Genomic DNA, 21320 nt, shown 5'->3' with positions numbered 1-21320 from the left:
CAATCTTGCATCTGACCTTTAGAACGGCTATATCTTGAGTAGTGAAAAGTTCTTTGGGAACTAGAAGTCACTTTGAAAATCAATCATAACAAGGGGGAAAAGCCCTTCAAATGTTCTGAGCCAAAACCTAACAGATTACAGAATAACTGAAACATCTGGACTCATTTATAGTATAATATAACTAATCAAAAACAACCCATGGTAATTTTCAAAAATTGTAAAAAGGAAAAGGGGAAATGGATTTGTATCCTGTATTCCTTTGTGTAGGGTAATCTTCTATCACTTTATAAGACTTTCGTCTCTGTAAACAACAAGAGTCCATTGTTTCCTTTTAAAGCCATAAACAGTAAGATTTTATTCCTATACTAATTTTTAAAAAGATAAATATGGTTTTTCATACTTCAAATTCTTTAGATAAACATTGTTAAACAGCAGTTATTTTTATACAAATGAAAACATTTTACATTTCCCTTCCTTTCCAATAAGATCCAGGAAAAGACTAATGAAAGAGAGACTTACTTAATGAGTTGAAAGTGAAAATAAAAAACCATACCAAACACCAAAAAAATCCATACTTATAGAGCCCTGCAAACTTTCATACAGATAAATATTTCAGAAGCATGAAGCCATAAAGAAACACCTGGAGAATGCAATCCAAGGTCAGCTACAAAAATGATCCAATGCAGTAAAACTGAAAAGTGGATTAAAGAAAGGAACTCCTATTATTGTATCTCTATATCTTGGTCGGAAAGATTTGAGGAAGGATGTGGTTCAGAGCAAGGAACAATCTGAGATGATGCATCTAAGTTCACAGAGAAAGCCAATCCACATCTATTAATTGAGACTTGGCTATCTTGTTGACTAAGGGACAGGTGAATAGGAAGGAGTAACTCCAATCAATACATTAGACAGATAAATGTGTAACATGTACAAATGGCTGATCTCTCTCTCTCTCTCTCTCTCTCATGTCTGCCTGCCTGCCTATCTATCTATCTATCTATCTATCTATCTATCTATCTATCTATCTATCTATCATCTATCTATCTATCTATCTATCTATCTATCATCTATCTATCTATCTATCTATCTATCTATCTATCTATCTATCTATCTATCTATCTTTCAAATCAGTTTAGATTAATGGTATTATATATTTGCAAAGAGGCATTTCAATAATACAGAGACATCTGACTAACAATAATTAATGTAGTTCCAGTAAATTATTTTCTTTTCTTAGAATTGTAGCTACTTTGTAACATACTTTGCGTGTATGTTATAATTAGTGTAGCTAGAATGTTCACTGAGCAGACTAGTACCAGATACATTCATCATGATGTAATGGTATACGGAAAATATAGTTGGCTGATTCACAAAGAATGAGACAGAATTATTTTTGATAGTGATTAAACTACTTCCATAGAGTTCTTGAAAGTTGCAACAATATACTGGTTAATCATTATAAGAAAAGAGCTTTCTCAGAGCTACTATTCAATGTTCAAACTGAAAAAATGTAAGAGAGAAAAAACGTTACAGAACATTATGTTGCAAATGTAGACTCCTTAATAGCATATCTAAGTAAGAACATAGTGTGTACTCTGTTTCAGTGTAAATATGTATTAACATGTAAAGAAAACATATTTCAGTAAAACATCCTGTCCTGTAGAAAGATTTTGAAGTCTGAATTTGATATAAGGTGAAGAAAATAGGATATTCCTGTCATCCAGGGTGCTTTCCAAAAACTGATGACTTTTAAAAATAATTTGAAATATAGGAAGAAATGTAAATAACTGGTTAAAATTATGATTGTACACATTCTTAAAATTTTCCCCTTAAAACACTTATAAATCAGTTCTGATCTGTTTACAGTATTGTTTATCTTGATCTACCAGACTTATCCAATTCTAGTAATATTTTCTTCTACCCTATAATATTAACTTGATTTTTAAAAGCATGTCACCCTAAAATAACACCATCCAAATGGGTAAAGTTTCCTGGGAATTTCTAAGAGTTATGATGTGTCACATCTTGTCAGGCTTATTAGGCAGATCACATAGAAGGCAGGACAAGCTAAGCTAGTTCTACTTCATTGTAAAGATACATTAACAGAATCTTGCAAGTCTGAAAGTATAATTTTCCTGCTGACTGAGAAACTTGAGTGAGTCCCTGTCCACTCTCCAGCTGTAGCCTATGCTATCTCTTATCTGTCTGTTCCCTAGGCAGCACCTCTTCCCCCCATTTTATAAGGTCTTTCCCAATACCAATACACATCTGGACAGTACAAAGTTAGGGAGCATTGTTTCTAGATTCTTTATTCAAATTAATATAGTAAATGTATGGCTAATTTCAACCCAGATTTCCCTTTCTAAGAAGTCATTATACTATTGATGATTTATCATTTAGAGAGTTGTAAACCTCCCTGTAATCAATATTCTATGTATTCTCTGAATCAGTGGCATGATTTAACATCCTCTTTCTACTATACTTACAGTATTTGGAGATTAGGGAGATGCTCACAAATTGATTCTGGAAGAGTTGTGATCTGAGCTCCTGTAAGGATCCTATTAAGATAAGAAATTTCAAATAGTTAATAATTACAATAGCAATAGTCCATAGCAGATTAATCTGAAGTCCTATTTGGTGCTATTAGTCTAATTCATAAGAATTAAGAATTAAGAAGTGTTAATTCTCTCACTGTTGAAGAACAGCATATCCGAATCTGTAATCAATATTATGTGCATACATTTAAGAGGATTACTACAAGGATAAGGCTGAGTGATAAAAGAAAATCATATCAGGAACCTATAGATTCACCTGATTCTCCACTATGCAATCAGTGAGTAAGTCAGCCAGCCAAAAAGCTTAACAGCTCAATAAGCATATATACATTAGATCGTAAGCTAATTCAAATCCATCACAAAATTAGGATTAATGATTTTGTACACTGGGCTACAAATAAATTACTGATTGAAGGACAGTTCCTTTAAAGAAACTGGACATCTAAAATAACTGCAAACTATAGATCCAATACTTACAAGCTTTCCAGGCTTGTAGTCCCAGTCAAATCAGGAAATTCTGTCATCTCTGAAACACCATTTAATGTTCTATAATTACAAACACAACATATTAATGTTATGGTTTAAGGAGTGAAAGAATTTTTGTTTGGAGCTCATGTGCTTTTAAAGGTATAAATACATACAGGGTTCTGAGTTCAGGTAAATGGTGAAAAGCAGACTTTCCCACAATCTGGATAGGATTATCATAAAAATGGCTGTGAAGAAAATGAATTTAACACTGTAAGATTTAATTCTTGAAATTCTGATGCAATTTACTGGATATTCTCATAAAAAGATTTATGACCTTACCGGCAATCTTTTTACTGAATGCCTATCTCCAGGACTATTTACTTCTCAAATTATAGATACTAAATCATTTTTTAAAAATAAACACGAGCAAACATCTCTCTTAATGTTCAGGTCCAAAATCTTAATCTAGGTTAAATTTTATTTTTTCCAATCTATTGTTAGGCATCCTTTAAGGATTTCTCTTGCCTCCAGGGGAATAGAAAACCACTCCCTTTTTACTGTTCTGGCTCCCAGAACTAAAATGCTTTGTAGTTCTAGATTCCAGACAGTTTAACTCAACGAAAATAATTGTAAAACAAATATTTATTGTCCAGGAATTTTAAGCAAAGACTTACATTTTGCAGTAAAGACATCTGGTCGTGAAAACATATTCATGTTACATATTTGTTCATTCTTGTAGAATAAAAAGGGAGTGATTTTCTCCATCTCAGCTAAGCACTGCTAAGCATTGTTACAGATGCTGATCGATGTATGCAGCATGGTTCATTAAAACAACAGGCTTTGCAACCTGGCATGTAGCCAGGATGTCCTGCAATAAACTTTGAAACTTCTCCCACTGACTAGATAAGATTTAGGACTAACAACTAGACTACATTTCCCAGAAGCCATCTCTTAAGGAACCGGTGTTTAACCCTGTAAATGCTAAAAGTTCTTACATACAGTTCTCTCAATGATACAACATTAACCCTGTAAATGCTAAATACTCTAACACAGTTCTTAATTCCTAAGCTAGCTATAATAATGGACCAGCTGATTATATACTGGTCCAGCACAAGGATTATCATAAAAATGGCTGTGAAGAAAATGAATTTAACACTGTAAGATTTAATTCTTGAAATTCTGATGCAATTTACTGGATATTTTCATAAAAGGATTTATGACCTTGCTGGCAATCTTTTTACTGAATGCCTATCTCCAGAACTATTTGCTTCCCAAATTATAGATACTAAATCATTTTTAAAAATAAAACTGAGCAAACATCTCTCTTAATCTTCAGGTCCAAAATCTTAATCTAGGTTAAGTTTTATTTTTCCCCATCTATTGTTAGGCATCCTTTAAGGATTTCTCTTGCCTCCAGGGGAATAGAAAATAGAGGCAAGAAGTATAACTGTCTATGAAATAGATAACATTTTTACCCAGAATTTGAATGACTTTATATAGTAGCTTCATATAAATGTAAAAAAACATAAGTGGCTTCTGCAGCATTGATTATCCACAAAGTTGACTATGCTGAACACTAATTTGAGTGAATCCAAATAATCAGTTCTTTCTGTAATATACTAACATAACAAAACAGCCAGTAAAAAAATGTATTCTGGGGACCAAAAAGTTTATGCACATTCTAGCTTAGTAAAATGAAATATGTTACAGTTATATCAGGAATTTTTATAAGCATTTGCATTCAAAATTAAGTTCAGTGTAAAGGAGTATTACATAGATACATGCCAATGGTTAGAACAGAAAACTTATGCTCATTAGGCCTCGCTGGAACAAATGTAATTGTTACCTCAGCTGGCAATGTGGTAAGACGAGTACAGAATGGCTTATCAAACTAAGGAATATGGAAACTAGAAAATGGCAGATGGCACCAATGAGTAGATTCATATTAAAGATTCAATACAGCATATATAAAGGAAGGTAGAATTTAATAATATTTGAGAAACAACATATCATTTAAAATATTAAAAAAATTAATCTATAATGAAATAAAGTAGTTAATAGAAAAAGAAATAAAAGTTTCTAAAAAAAGTAAACTTTTATAACTTACATTGCTGTAAGTGATGGGTTGCCCATAAATGCCTGTTCAGGTATTGACCTAATGTTGTTATTATGAAATCCGCTAGATAGGAAATAACAGAAATAGAGTACATGCCCACAATATATAGAAACAAAAAATTGTTTAGAGTTACCCAAAGACAAAGTTATTCTAAATAAATTAGGTTATCTTTACAGGGCTTTTTTTCTCATAGAACGCTCAGAATGGAGTTCCGGCACCTTTTTTGGATGAAACCTTGTAGGGTAGGCAAGGTGGGTTGTATAACATGTGTGAGTTCCGGCACCTTTTTCTTTTACAAAAAAAGCACTGCATCTTTGTAAATAGTTTTTGTTTTCATTTTACTTTCAATATACTCCGGTACACTTGAAACTCTGGTATTCCAGGATGTATTTCCTCCAAGTTCTAAACAGGCCCAACTCTGCTTAGTTTCCCAGCCCAATCAGATGCTGCCAATTGACAAGATCAGTAAATGAATGCTTAGATTAATAAAAGTAATTTTTAGCAATATTATCATTTTTTCAAATGTTTCATATAATATGCAAAAATTAATTTACTTGCAGCATTATTACTTCTCCCCAATAACCACAATCAAACCAAATAATAACACTTCCAAGTACATTAATGTATATGAACAGATGTACAAGTCTCAAGGCATATGGTTTTTCATAACATTCCCATATGAGAGTTTTGTTAAATGATAATGTAAATATTGTCATTTAAGAAGTAAGCAAATTATTTCCAAATTAACTGAAGTATATTATTTACTTGCATAACAATCTAGAACTAGAACAAAAGAAGGACTAAAGTTTTAACAAAAATAACAATGATTGCATGGGAAATATTTGTTTTTCCACTGAGGTACAAATGAAGTCACTCAAGTTTTAATTGAAATATTGCATGGTTCACTAAACTTTTTTCATTGTTTGGACTGCTATTAGTGACTATATAATGTCTGTCTCTGGAAATTGATTGCCTAAGAAACAATGTATTTGTAGGAAAACAAAGTGAAAATGAACAATGAAACAGTACAAGGCTGTCAGCATTTGCAGAAACCTATACATATTTTTAAAATGCTATTATTATTTATTTTTATTTATTTTAATTCCATTTATATCAGTTTCCTATTCATTTCCTATTGATTTTGACAATATTAAAAAAAATCAAGTTTTACCCAAGATATCTTTTTCACCTAGACAAATTTACCATCTTTCTTGCTTTTTCTTTCTAACCTCACAAATATGCATTTCTCCCTATATATGTATTTATGTGGAAGTGTATAGCTATTTAAACTTTTCCCCCTTAACAGATTCTGTGTGAATGAAAAAAACTTGGACAACATTATTTCAACAATCTCAAACTCAGGCCCTTGCATAGCAGAGATTTTGTAAGCATTGCCAGTCACACACAACTGTCGTGTTTCCCTGAAAGTAAACCTGACCCCCAAAGTAAGCCCCAGCTGCTTTTTGGGGGAGAGTGGGTCTAATATAAGCTGTCTCCCAAAAGTAAGCCCTACTCAAGGGCCTGCACGGACAGCCTGCCTGTGATGAGGCGAAGCCAATGGGGAAGGGGGGGATCTGACCCACGGTACCAGTATACTGGTTCCTTACCGCCACCTGCAGCATTGGGCAGGTGTTGGCAAATGGCTGTTTTTGGTGCAATGCAGCCATTTGCTACCATCCGCGGTCGTTTGTTGCCTCATGTGTCGCACCCAATGCTGTTACCATGAGGCCTGGCAGATCCTCTCCCCTTCTGAGCCACGTGCCATTATACTGGTTCCCTTCCTCTGCCCAGCTTGTTCTGTGGCCCCATGGGCGCAGCATTGGGCATGACGCGCGAGGCAGCCAATGGCCAGTTTTGGTGCCCAACTTTGCGAGATTTGTGGGTTTTTTTGCAAGAAGTTGGAATTGATTGATCCTTCCCCCCCGCCCGCCCCCAAAACTTTGTTTCCCTGCATGCAGCAGTGGTGGATCGCGAAGGAGAAATGGCATGGGGCTGGGAGTCAGATAAGTAAAGGAAGGCAATTCCTGGGGGAAGTGAGGATTTCTTTCCTTACTTGCCCAACTTGTTCCGAGGCCGCTTTCCGCTGAACCGTGTTGCTCTTGCCAATGGCCCGACCGTTCACTTCAGTACCCTCCCTCCCCGAGCCTCTAACGCTCCACCTGCCGCTTTGGTCAGCCTGCTGGCCCCCACCTCAGCATCCTGTCCGCCACCGCGCAGATACCCTCACCCCCCCAAGCATTTTTTTACTAACCTGCATTTCAGCTGCATTCCATTTCTCTGTTTGCTTTTCAGCCTTTGCCATGTATTTGTGGGACTACCAGTAAAAAAAAAGTTCAATCAGACTTTCTAACTTGAGATCTCACGAGAAGATAGAAAGTCTGGGGTGAAGGCTGAGAAGCGAACAGAGAAGCAGAATGCAGCTGAAAGGCAGGTTAGTAAGAAAACGCTTGAGGGAGGTGATGGCATCTGGCCAGGGGCAGGCACGGCAACCTTACTCTGCGCGATTTCGGCATGTGTCTGGTAGGGGGAGGGAAGCAACTGGTCCGCCACCATGCTCTTGCCATTGTGTTGCTTCTCCAACCCATGCACAGTTCCCACCCCACCCCCCATGCGCTCACGACCTACTGGTGCTGGTAGCAGCAAAAAGTAAGCCCTCCCTGAAAGTAAAACACTGTGCTTACTTCAGAGCTCAAAAGAAAATAATAGAGTGTCTTACTTTTGGGAAAACACGGTGGGCTAATGGAAATACTATGTTTACTCTTCCCCTGCTCTCGATAGAAAAAAGGAACCCTGCTCTATTGCCCACTACATTTAGCAGGACATTTTGGTGTATATTGTAAGTAATGACATGGGGAAGAAGAGGTAGGGGAACCAATTTGGCCATCCCCAGATATTAGAAAGCAGATTCGGTTGGCAAAATATAATTTATCTTTCAAACTACAAACCATAACAGAGAAACAAATATGTTTAACAATGTAAATTTCTCTAGAAATGATGTTTTTACTGTTTAATCTACTTATATTATTTAATGCACTTATTTCAAGACTTTAATATTTAACAATAATCTAATTTAATATTTGTAAGGATATTGCATTACAATTCTAAAATTGTACTAGGACATTAAGCAAATATTCCACTATTACAGATAGCCTCAATGTATCAGAGTATTTATTTATTTTATTTATTTATTTAATTTAATTTTTATACCGCCCTTCTCCCGTAGGACTCAGGGCGGTGTACAGGGCAATACAATAAAATACAATATATAAAAATTAAAAGAAATATTAAATACAACAGCCCAATTCAATAGATTAATACAAAGCGTTAAAATACCCCTAAACCCATCAGACCAGGCCGGCTTGTTCAAATAAATATGTTTTTAGGTCACGTCGGAAGGAGCGAAGGTCGGGAGCCGTCCGGAGCTCCACCGGTAAACGGTTCCAAAGATCTGGCACGCCCACAGAGAACGCCCTCCCCCTGGGGGCCGCCAGTCGACACTCTTTGACCGACGGCACCCTAAGGAGGCCCTCTCTGTGGGAGCGCACTGGACGAAGGGAAGTATGTTGCTTTTTTATAATTTATCCCTGCATTTTCATTTCAGACAACTAGAATTACCAATTTAAAAAACTATCTACAAAAGCTGAAATAAAATGTATATTCTGAAAAATAGGCAGTGATTTTTACTGTAGAACTGCAATAATAAATATGTCAGGACTTAAATGAATCAAAATGAACACTGGAAACTGAGGAGCTAAAGATCAATTCTGTACTCACAGTTCTTTCAGGTTTCTGAGGATATTGATAGAAGTGGGAAATTCATTTAGATGGTTGTAATTTAAATCTCTGAATTAGAAAAAAAAACAGCACTCGTCAGATGCTACCCAGAGACATCACCCTGCCAACAAAAGTGTGAATAGTCAAGCCCATTGTTTTCCCAGTTCTAATGTATGGCTGTGAAAGTTGGACCATATGAAAGGCTGAGCGCCAAAGAATTGAGGGCTTTGAACTCTGGTGCTGGAGAAGACTCCTGCGAGTCCCTTGGACTGCAAAGCGATCAAACCGGTCAGTCCTAGAGGAGATCAACCCTGACTGCTCTTTAGAAGGCCAGATCCTGAAGCTGAAACTCAAATACTTTGGCCACCTAATGAAAAGGAAGGACTCACTGGAGAAGAGCCTAATGCTGGGAAAGATTGAAAGCAAAAGAAGAAGGGGACGACAGAGAATGAGGTGGCTAGATGGAGTCACTGAAGCAGTAGGCGTGAACCTAAATGAACTCCAGAAGATGGTAGAGGACAGGAAGGCCTGGAGGAACGTTGTTCATGGGGTAGCGATGGGTCAGACGTGACTTCGCAACTAACAACAAAATCTTCATATTTGAAAGAGCTTATCTGTTTTGTACTACACTTTTAGATTTATACATTTATAGAACTTTCTTTTTTTATAAAATGTATTTGCCACACATCTCGTACCCAACAACTCTGAAAAACATTAATATCATCCATTGTAAGAACATAGCAGATAAAAACATTAGCTGATAAAATTATGGACACAAGCTGGCAAAGAAGGGAGCTGGACACACGGGAGAGGGAAGGCGGTTGAATTTAAATTAATCAACCACCTCCAGTATGAAGATTTCCCATTGGATGTCCAAGACATCTGACAGAGTGAGGTCTTAAGGCTCTTACAAAACGTTAGGAGGGTGGGAACCAGTCTCATCTCAGGGGATAAGATGTTCCAAACTGGCTGACAGGATTCATGGTATGCCTCCTCTGCCATCATGGGTTGGATGGGCCAGTCTCATTGGGGTGACATGGTTCCTCAAATAGATTGGACCCATGGCCATTAATGAATTTTTATAAATATAATTGATATTTGCATTTACTTAATATTTTGTTCTCCTTGATAAATCTGCCCTCCTCAACTTTAGATCTCTATTTTTGATTAAGTTGATCAGAGTAAGTTATGCTCTATCATCCTTAAAGTTCATGTCAGTTTACTAAATTAACCTTAAAGGAAAAATAAGAAAAATGTTTTTACTACATAAGTGAAACTTGTTTTTTGCAAATATGAACAAAACTATAGTTTAATCTGGGCCAAATTTTTCAAAGATTGATCAAAAATTTAATTAACCAACAGAGAGATATTGATTATTCTCTTAGTGCATATTCATTAGCTTTTTCAAATGCCCATTGTCTACAAAATAAAAAAGCTAATACATAGCAAAGCAATCCTATAAATTAAAGGAAAATAAAATGAGAAAAATTGGCTTCCATTTAAGCGTGGGTTGGATTGCATCTTTAAGAATTTAACAATAGAGTCAATATTAGGAACTTTTCTAAATCTTTATTTAGGCTTTTTTAAAAAATGTTTTGCAGAATGTCAGTGGAAACACTGGAAAAGGCATACTCACAAAGTCTCTAGGCTATGGAGGCCGTTGAAGCATTTCTTTCCCAAGAAGTTGATTCTATTGTTATGGAGATGCCTGAAGCAGACCATTCAGAATATGAGGAAAAAATTATGTATAGAAAAGGAACAAAGGAAAACATTTAATAGTTACCCCTACTTTCCCATCATTTGTGAAAGTTATTTTACAAACATCTGGATAGTACAGAATACATTCTACCAATTGCTCATCTATTTGCATTTTCATTTGGCTCCTAATCTGCTTAAATAAACAAGTTCTATTTTCATGACTTCTCTTCTTATATTGCTCATGTTCTTTTCTTACCTACACCTCAACATATGATTAAATGCTTTCTTGCTCTTTTCAAAGTTAATTTAGGTGCTCTTCAGTGAAGACCAAATCCCATTCTGTGTACAGATGCTTACATTACTTATCTATAGTAACATTTCAGTAATCTCTATCTTCCTGTCTATGCACTTTAATGTTCTTTAATATTTCTTTTAGGTTTGTCAAGGTAAAATATTTTCTAGCTCATCATCTGATCATACTACTTGCCCAAAATATGTGAGTTTTTATTTGCTGATCACCACTTCAAGAAAACAGTTTTTATTAGTTCCTCTTGTAGATACTATTACTCTACTACAAATCCGTAATGTGATGATAGCACTGTTTTGCAGCTTTAGCATAGCCATTCTATAATCTTCAAATGTACTCATGGAAACTTCATCCTCATCCTTACAGTGCTTTTCAACCTTGAAGTTTTATCAGCACCCATAACTGCCTAAATGTTATAGTCACATGTCCAAATAGTAATAGCAACACAAAAATGGCTTGCCATTGCTTTCCTTGGCTCTGGTTTTAGAATATTTTCCAAGGTATGGTTGTTTCTCTCAAACTTGTAAAGCATCGTTAGCATTAATTTCCCCTATCGATTACTCTTAGTTTTTCCAATACCCTTTTGTCTATACTAGCAAGGATGACTCTACCACAAGCTCAGATTTCTTCCAGTGCCATTCTCATGGTAATAAGAACTACTTAGCACTCCCCCAAATCAAAGTGGCTACCCCACAGAAACGTGTTATCCTTATCCATCCCCAAATTACTTATTTCAGAAGTATGATTTGTTATGGTCCCTTGAAACATACTAAAAGCCAATGAAACAAAGACCACCAGGACACTTCCCTCCAGTTAGCTACCTTAGAAATGGCGTATCATATAGGAGGTTGACAGCAAAGGAGACCAGACATTATCATTGATTATTTTGCATGTTACTCTTGTTAACTGAGTGAAGAACAAATAACTAAATATCTGGCTATGGGGATCACCAAGTGCCTGAATGTGAACCACCTGGAAATACCGTTATTAAATAACAAATATTTCTTTATACATTTACTTTTAAAAATATTTCTTATATCCTACACCTCAAATGAGAACGTTTTAAAGAAAGTATCACATAAGGGATCCTATTACTTATAAGAATCTATTTTTGTATTTTTGAACCAATGTGAGATATGAAATCAGAATCATGTCTTATCACACATATCACCCTGAGTCCCTTTATATTAACCTTAGCAAGATAGAGTGGCTGTCAATATTTGGATCCTCCAGAGACAAGGTTCTTCTATCTTTAGTTCCAGATGGAGTTGTACTACCTCCGAAACCGGGTACACAAGCTGGGAGTCCGTCTAAACTCTCAGCTCCTGCTTGAAGAACAAGTGGCAGCCTTGGCTAGAGGAGCCTTTGTGCTCCTTCAGGTGGTATGTCAGTTGCATCCATTCTTTGATCAGGAGGCCTTATCCACAGTAATTCGTACCATTGTAATCTCTTGTTTAGATCATTACAATACATTTTATATGGGGCAGCCTCTGAAGAGCATTTGAAAACTTCAGCTGGCGTAGAATGCAGCTGCATGGATAGTCAATGTGCTAGATATACAGCACAAGTAACCCTACTTCTGTGTGAGCTGCATTGGCTATTGATTTCTTTCTGGGTGCAATTCAAGATGTTGGTTGATACCTTTTAAAGCCCTACATGGCTTAGGTTACCTGAGGGGTTACCTGGGGATCACATTTTTTCCCATGACTCTCTACACGTCCAAATCGATCTAGCAGAATAGGTATGCTGCAAATCTCATCAGTTAAAGAGTGTCAGCTGGTGGGAACTACAAGACAGGCTTTTCTGCAGTGACTCCTGCTCTGTAGAACATCCTCCCATCAGAGATTAGAATTGCCCCAATCTTGTTAGTCTTTTGTGTGGCTCTAAAAACCTGGCTGTGTTCCCAAGCCTGGGGTACTGAATGTATGAAGTGCTCCATATTGCTAACCGGCCAAGTATCTAAGCTGCTATGAATATTGATTTTGAATGTTTTGCACTGTTTTAAAATGTTATTGTTTTAATTGTAATATAGTTTTTGAACTGCAGTTATAGAAATTGAATGAATGAATGAATGAATGAATGAATGAACTTTGATTTCTATACAAGACTATGTACCGCAGATCCAATGCATGTAGATTCAGGCAGCATGATGAAATACTACCTAACCCTGGTGTGCAGAGATTACAAGTAACTTAAACGTAAAAAGTCTTCAATACCATACTTGATTCTTATAATAATCCTCACATTTCTTCAATATTTTAAGTTTCTACTTAGTTTTACAATTTATGTATATCCCCCTTTCTGCCAGTAAAGTAGAACTGCTGTAAAATTATAAATGTTTATGCAACAGAAGGGTAAATCTTTAAATACATGGAGCGAAATCATGGTTACTATACTTAATATATTTTCATTTTAACTAATTCATTTTAACTTTTCTCCCATTCTCACTTTTTTTTAATATGCAGACAGGACAGTCCACTAAAAAAATGTTAATATCCCTGACCCAAGCCAATGCAGCAACCCAACCTAACTATCTTGGGGAGTGGGAGGATCACATCAATTTCAATACATTTAACAGTTGGAATTCTTCCATTCTCCACATTTACGTTAACTTTTTGGTAGGGTACAATTATTTTGAAATAAGGTAGAAAAATGGCAAAACTACTGTACCCCAAAATATTTACTTTCTAATGCAACTAATCTCAGGATTAAACTGCAAGAAAGCTTTTTTTTTAATAAACATATTGCCAAAATAAAATATACAAAAATAGAATACAAAGATAAACCTCAGCATTTTCAGCTTCAGGATTTTTTTTACCTCATATTAGCATTCAATTGGCTTCATTAACTAGGTTTTGGACTTAAATATTTGCTGCTCTACTAAAAGAACTAGGTTTATATTAAACACATACTTTCATGAAGTCAGTAGCTGAAGTTCTTGAAAATTAATTAAATTTTATGTCTAAAGTCAAATAGAAACTTACAGCACTACTAAGTTGGAGAGATTTCCAAAAGCATAATCTGGGATGTAGTAGATTTTGTTGAGTGCAAGAGTCATTGCTTGCAGTGCTGGCAAACTTCTAAAAGCTTGCACTGGAATTTCAGTCAAAGAGTTATCATCTAGCCACAGGTATCTGAGTGACACCAAGCCATTGAAACAGTTGGGAGGTACGAAGCTAATATGGTTAGCATCAAGCCGTCTAAGAGAAAACATAAACATAAAATGTCATTAAAAATAGATGGACTTAGAAAGACAAAAGTAGTATTTTCTGCATTTTATAAAAATATCTTAATTATAATCAGTTCTACTGAAACTTTTTTTTTACATAGTCTAATTTCAATTTCTGTTTCTGTAACTTCTTTTTAATTCTGTGGTCATTCTCACTCTATTGTATACTGTAGATCTGGTAATTCATTGTATTAGGTCATGGGTTGTTCAACCATGATTCATTCATAAACTATAACTCGTTGAATGCACATAATAGTCTAATCCATAAATCAAACCAAAGGCTGGCTTCACATGACATGATAAACCACAAACATATTTTTGGTTTAATATGGTGTATAATTGTGGATTTCTGCCAACCTAGCAGTTCGAAAGCACGTAAAAATGCAAGTAGAAAAATAGGGACCACTACGGTGGGAAGGTAACAGCGTTCCGTGCGCCTTTGGCGTCTAGTCAAGCCGGCCACATGACCACGGAGACATCCTCGGACAAGCGCTGGCTCTTCGGCTTTGAAACAGAGATGAGCACCGGCCCCTAGAGTTGGAAACGACTAGCACGCATGTGCAGGGGAACCTTTACCTTTACCTTTATAATTGTGGATAGCATAGCTTTCTTATATTATATGTTACCGTAATTGATGCTTGCTTGCTAATATATCATCTAACATTAAACCATCTGAGGATTATGCCATTAGAAGAAGTTAATATCATGTTGCTTCAGAATTCTACAAGATTTAAAAGAAATGTATAGCACAAAGACTTGACTATACATATTCTTTTGCAGAATTCAGCCATCAAAGGAGCTGTAACCTCTCAGTACGGTAAGAAGCAAATGACACAAACACTTTAACAGAATGGAAACCTAGAATTTGGCATGGTTGTGTACAGGTCCCATGGCCTTTTCGTTCAAATTTTAGCATCTTTTGCTACCATTATTTACAAAAAAAAATTATACAGGATAAAGACATGATCAGGAATTCCAATCCTGTACTGGCATTATAGCCCATTTAGGCCAAGTGAATATAATGGTCAGACAATTTCTTTCTTTTTTTTTATTGAAAAGTTTTAAAATACAGTTTTCCTTTAAAAAACCCCCCTTCCCCTGCCCTCCTCCCCCCCTACCTCCCCCCCTCCCCCTCTCCCTCCCCCCCTTGCCCCCCCCTCCCTCCCTCCTTCCCCCCTGCTTCCCCCCCTCCCCCCTTCCCCCCCCTTGACTTCCCAGAGCTAAATACAAGGTATATATCTAAAAAAACAATCATAAACAATCATATACTAACAACTATAAACTCTAAAATCCATCACTCTCTAGCTTATATAAAATAAACCAATCCTTAATAATATCAAATATATATAGAAAACTAAGATAAAAAGAAAACTAGCGTCATTCATGTTAAAAAAAAACAAACCTTCCTCCACTATCTACATTCTTCCACAATTCTCTATTTTCTAAACAAATTCTCATTTAGACACCACAAACACCTATCCCTATTATCCTAATCAATCTCTAACCAAAATAGTCTATAATAGATAATTCTTACACAAATTAACCCACATTAGCCCATAAAACTTTCTTCCATTTCCTCTGTAGTAAATTTAGTCCATTAGTTCCACTGCTTAACTGTAAATATGTAGTAAATTTAGTCCATTAGTTCCACTGCTTAACTGTAAGTACGTTATGAAAGTTCCATAAATTTCTGCTAGTCTTATTTTTTAATCTTTTTTGAACGTTTTAAAGCAGCATGCGTCACCCTCTGTTCTCTAGGGTCATCCAAAAGAGTTGTGGCTTGATCTCCTCCTACACCCTTCTCATCTGTTTGTCCATCTTCATCCTCTTGATATTCTCCTTCTCCAGATCCCTCTGCAACTTCCGAAAGTATTGATGGGGTTGCTTTTAAAACATTGTTGTAAAAATCACGCGCTTGCTTCACAGTAACCAAACAATACCTTTTGCCTTCATACGTCAGGCTCAAGCCAAGTGGGATCTCCCATCTGAACCTTATATCTCGTTGCTTGAGCTCTTGCACAAGAAATATAAAGTCCTTCCTTCTCTTTAAAATCTTTGGAGGAATTTCTTTTAAAACCAGAACTTCTTGATCAGCAATCACAACTTTAGTATCATAGGCGGCTTGTATAACTTCATCTCTAATTTCCCTTTTTAGGAAATAAACCACCACATCTCTAGGCAGCTTTCTCTGTTTAGCAATCCACGAGTTCACACGAAACACTTTGTCCATGCCTTGTTTTATTTCAGATGCTGGCTGGTTCAATACCACCTCAAAAGCCTCTGAGACCAGCTGCTTTAGATCTTCCTTAGTATTCTCTTTTAAACCTCTAATTCTAACAGCAAACTGCATCTGGTAAAATTGAGCCAGACTCAGTTCACTATCCAATTTGTCTTTTAAATCTTCAATTTCCAATACTTTTGCTTCTAATATAGCATTCTTTTGAGTCAAATCTTCCACTTTTTCATCCAGATCTTCCACACATTTAGCTACTTTATGCACTGAAATCAAAATGTCTACCTTCATCTCTCTAAATCTCTGTTCCATCCTCTCTTCCATTCTCTCCTCCAATTTCTGCAATTTCTCCTCCATCTGTAGAAATTTAACACCCATTGATTCCAAAATTAACTGGGTATGCTTTTCAAGATCCTTCAATGTCAATACATCAGAAGAATGCAGCGTCTGCAATAATGAATGTTGTTGCACCGGAGAATTTCCAGCACTCCGAAAAGTTCTAGGAGGAGGTTTAGCCGCCATCTTTTACTTACAGTTGTGACGCACTTTCACTTTAAGTTTTAGAAAAAGTCCATCAAGCTCGAGAGTAAAACAAAACAATCCTCTTCATCTTTCCCTCTTGTACCGCTCTGCCTGCTCTTTTCCTTTCATAGTCTTTCCTTCAGGCAGGGATGGTCACAGACGCCTGGCTCTGCTCCATAAAATCCGGAGCAGAGACGCTGGCCAGCTGGGAGCAGCCCAGGCTACGGGGGAGCTCAATCCTTCAGCCGCCCAAGCTCAAAGCTCAGGCGGCCCTGGAGAACTCGACCCCTACCTGGGGGCTCACCCCCTCCTCTTCTCCCGAGGAGGGGGCTTCAAATTCGCCCGAACAGCTGATCGACGCTGTTTCGGGCGAAAATCACTCAGCTGAGCCGCGGGCAGCCCGGGAAGGCTGTCTCCGGCGCCGGCGGTCAGACAATTTCATGAAAACTAAAGGTGATGCTCAACCAAAAGCCTATTTTATGAACAATAATTGTAATGCTATTATTGTTAGCAATAATCATTGTAGTTTGAATTAAAGGGTAAACAAAGCCGAAAATGAACCAATTAAAAATAGAGAAACTAAACTTCATGTTTCTTTACTTCAAAATAAAAAAATTAAAGAAAACCAAAGAAAAGTAACAATAAAAAGAGTGGAAATGTTTTGAAGACAGTGACTGATTGACAATATAGCCACAATATTGGTTTAGATATAACAATTATGAAACTTTGTAGATTAATTTTATTAACTTAAACTGTGCAGAGAAAAGGATAATTTACAAATATGTTTAAATGTTCATTTCACTGAATTAAAAAGTAACAAATACATGCAAGCATTTTATGAGGAATTCTGCAGAAAGCAAACTATTTGAGAGAAAATGGACTTTGAGACAAGCATGTTGATTTCTTTACTTAAAGCAGATTCTTTATTCGTAAGCACATAAATGCTAGGTCTTTTGCTACAGTTTTTTTAGCATTGCACAAGGCAAATAACCATGTGCTAGAATGGCAAATAACTGAGACAAGGTCAGTTGGAACAAATTCATAAAGTTCAGTGTCAAAGCATTTTTAACTAATTTTTCAATATAATAACTGACATGACAAGCCACAGGGACACAGCTCCAAAATAATTCACATTTTGTCAACAAATTGGAAAAGCTGGAAATGTTTAGAAATATCCAGCCTGAATCTTTCCTTTCAAATAAAGGAATATATTTTGTGCTGTGCTTTCAAATAAAATATACTTAAAAAGAAAATGTGGAGTTCCTTGTGTTTAGTCAGAAATAAATTTCTTGTCTGTGTGATGTTTCTGTGTAAACCAAGGATTTTAGAGTTGCATTAGCTTGACAGTTACACTGATTAAAGCTTTTTTTGATTTTGTTTTGTTTTCTTCTTTAATCAGTTCACATGTTTTTCTTCCTCCAGCAAGATTAAAAACTGCCTTGTATGTGACCTAGATCTTGCCATTCTTTCTTTTATAATTTCAGGGTTGTTGCTGATAAAAGATACAATGAACATGGACATAGTCCACACAATATATTTGGGAAAAATAATAATGGCATAATCTATAGCATGGATTGAATTATGAAAAATCAATTTTATAATCTAAGATTAGATAATAAACTAAGGAATGTCTGCATCTTGCGTGAACTTGTTCCAGCATATCACTAGGCTAGATTATAAGACTACTTTATTGATACTGGCTATAATGACAGACTCTTGCAAATCTGATTTTGTTGTATCTTCCCCTCTTTTTTATTTATTTGTATCCAATCTTTATTATTTTTACAAATAACTCAAGGCAGCAAACATAACCAAAACATCTTCCTCCGCATATTTTCCCCACAATAGCCCTTTGAGGTGAGTTGGGCTAATTTCTACACTTTCCTACTGGCCATCCATTTAACTAACCTGTAAGCATTACTCCGAGTTGCTCTCCAGAGTTTCATTGATTAACAACTGAGTCTGCCTCCTCAGAAAGATATATAATGGACATCCAGCTATATTGGAAAACAGTATGCCTTAGCTGCCAAAGTTGCTGAAAGTGCTCCCTTCTCACAGCTCTGCAATTTAAAACTGTACTTGGACTAGATAACCATTCAAGCAGATAGCTTTCTGCTACAAAGTAGAATGATAAAGAACATGTCACATAGAAACCCATATATTTCTACCTTTCAAGCACTGTTTTTTAGTTTAATTGCAAGAGCACTCTCCCTCTGATCTAGAGAAGGGTCTGGGTAAACAACTAATCTGTCCAAGGCAGAGCACTGAAAACTTGGGTGTTTTGCTTCAAGTATCGGAGGTAACACAATCTGCTCTGAAACTTAAAGTTGAACTCTGCAAGGGACCATTTTTGAAGCAATTGTCTTCTACCTATACAAGACATTATTTATTGAGGGTTCCTTGGTCATTACTTATTTAGGATTTATTTATTATCTTTTTATACTACTACTAACAGGAAGACTTTAATGCTATTTTTGATTAACTTTGGACAATTACCATAGTTTCCGGCATATAAGATGACTTTTTAACCCATGAAAATCTTCTCAAAAGTCAGGGGTCATCTTATACGCCGGGTGCTGAAACTTTAGGGACAGGGCTGGCTGGAAAACCTGGAACGGATCTTCTATTTAGTCTGCGCAGGGAAAGCAGGACCAATTGGAGTAGAAGCTGCAGTCTGTGATTTTTTACAGGCTGGGGTCTGGGCTTCTTTCCTTCTAAAGTTGAAGAGCAGCTGTAGGCAGGTGGGGAATGCAAGAGCAACTTGAAAGGCAGGTGGGGAATGCGTAGCCAGAGCAGCAGCTTAGCTCTAAGGACACATTTGACTCAGGAACTGGGTGGGCTGGCTGGAAAACCTGGAGCGGATCTCCCATTTGGTCTTTTTTTTAAAATCCCATTTATATCCCGCCCTTCTCCGAAGACTCAGGGAGGCTTACAATTTAAAGCACAAATCAATGTGCTTAGCAATAGCCTTCATTCTATGTATATGCCTGCTTATTAGAGCTTTCACCCCCCCCCCCTCCACAAGCAGCATTATTACAAAGTCAGCTTATTGCTCCCAACAATCTGAGTCCTCATTTTACCTACCTCGGAAGGATGGAAGGCTGACTCAACCTTGAGCCTGGTGGGATGAGAACCTGCACTAATTGCAGGCAGCTGGTGTTACTTAAGGCTCTGCGCAGGGAAAGCTTTAGAGTGAATTAGAAAAAGTGAATTAGGAAAATAGAAAACGGTTGCTGGAATTGGGTATGTGTAGTTTAACGAAGAGAAGGGTGAGGGTTGACATGATAGCAGTGTTCCAATATCTCAGGGGCTGCCACAAAGAAGAGGGAGCCAAGCTATTCTCCAAAGCACCTGAAAGCAGGACAAGAAGCAATGGATGGAAACTAGTCAAGGAGAGAAGCAACCTAGAACTAAGGAGAAACTTCCTGACAGTTAGAACAACTAACCAGTGGAACAACCTGCCTCCAGAAGTGGTGAATGCTCCAACACTGGAAGTTTTTAAGAAGAGACTGGACAGCCATTTGTCTGAAATGGTATAGGGTTTCCTGCCTTAGCAGGGGGTTGGACTAGATGACCTCCAAGGTCCCTTCCAACTACTTCTTCTTCTTCTTCTTCTTCTTCTTCTTCTTCTTCTTCTTCTTCTTCTTCTTCTTCTTATTATTATTATTATTATTATTATTATTATTATTATTATTATTATTATTATTATTATTATTATTATTATTATTATTATTAAGTTTAATCCACTTGCACTGTTTTATGTTTACATGTTTGATGACAAACAGCCTTATGTTTATAAGTGACAGTTTTCCTACTAAGTACCTGCATGTCATAAGCATTTGAATTAAAATTACCATATTAAAATCAAATCTGATGTTTTTTAATTTTTATTTGGTGTGCGTTGGAAGAGGGGTAGTCTTATACGGCGAGTATAGCCCAAACCCTATAATTTAACAGGAAATGTAGGGGGTCATCTTATACGCCCAGTCTTATATGCCGGAAAATACGGTAATTCATAGAAGAATCAGGAAAGTACGTTCCCATCAAGATCCTCTACAGCACGGGTGTCAAACTCGATCATGTCATGTGATGTATTGTGATATATTGTGATGGTTTTTGCCCTTGCCAAGGTGGGCGTGGCCTGTGCGTGACACATCCAGCCCATGGGCCACCAGTTTGACACCCGTGCTCTACAGGAATAGGGACATAACTAGAATCCCACAATAACAACCATGACCAAGCTTATGCTTTCAGTAATATTCGTAGAACAGGTGTAAGAACAATTTTCTTTTTTTGTGCTTTTAAGTCAGTTTTGCTTTTTACAACAAACTGGACAAGTCCCTGCAGTTGTCTCGGCAAGATTTCAGAAGTGGTTTCCCATTGCCTGCTTCTTAGAGATGAGAGTGTGTGACTGGCCC

At 36.7% G+C, this 21320-nt stretch overlaps 1 protein-coding gene across 3 annotated transcripts in view; it reads right to left on the bottom strand.

Annotated features, from left to right (window-relative positions):
* The window catches only part of LGR5 (leucine rich repeat containing G protein-coupled receptor 5), a 74084-nt gene that overhangs the window by 13602 nt on the left and 39162 nt on the right, over positions 1 to 21320 (bottom strand). For all 3 annotated transcript variants that reach the window (XM_083365940.1, XM_083365941.1, XM_083365942.1), the window contains exons 5-11: positions 13903 to 14118; positions 10550 to 10621; positions 8914 to 8982; positions 5131 to 5202; positions 3197 to 3268; positions 3033 to 3101; positions 2487 to 2558 (exon numbers count right to left, since the gene is read on the bottom strand). In XM_083365940.1, the coding sequence (XP_083222066.1) occupies positions 2487 to 2558; positions 3033 to 3101; positions 3197 to 3268; positions 5131 to 5202; positions 8914 to 8982; positions 10550 to 10621; positions 13903 to 14118 (642 nt within the window). The remainder of the gene's footprint in view (positions 1 to 2486; positions 2559 to 3032; positions 3102 to 3196; positions 3269 to 5130; positions 5203 to 8913; positions 8983 to 10549; positions 10622 to 13902; positions 14119 to 21320) is intronic.

The sequence above is a fragment of the Vipera ursinii genome (assembly GCF_947247035.1).
Source record: "Vipera ursinii genome assembly, chromosome: 6".
Classification (NCBI taxonomy): domain Eukaryota; kingdom Metazoa; phylum Chordata; class Lepidosauria; order Squamata; family Viperidae; genus Vipera; species Vipera ursinii.
This window is presented reverse-complemented; position numbering and strand designations above follow the sequence as displayed.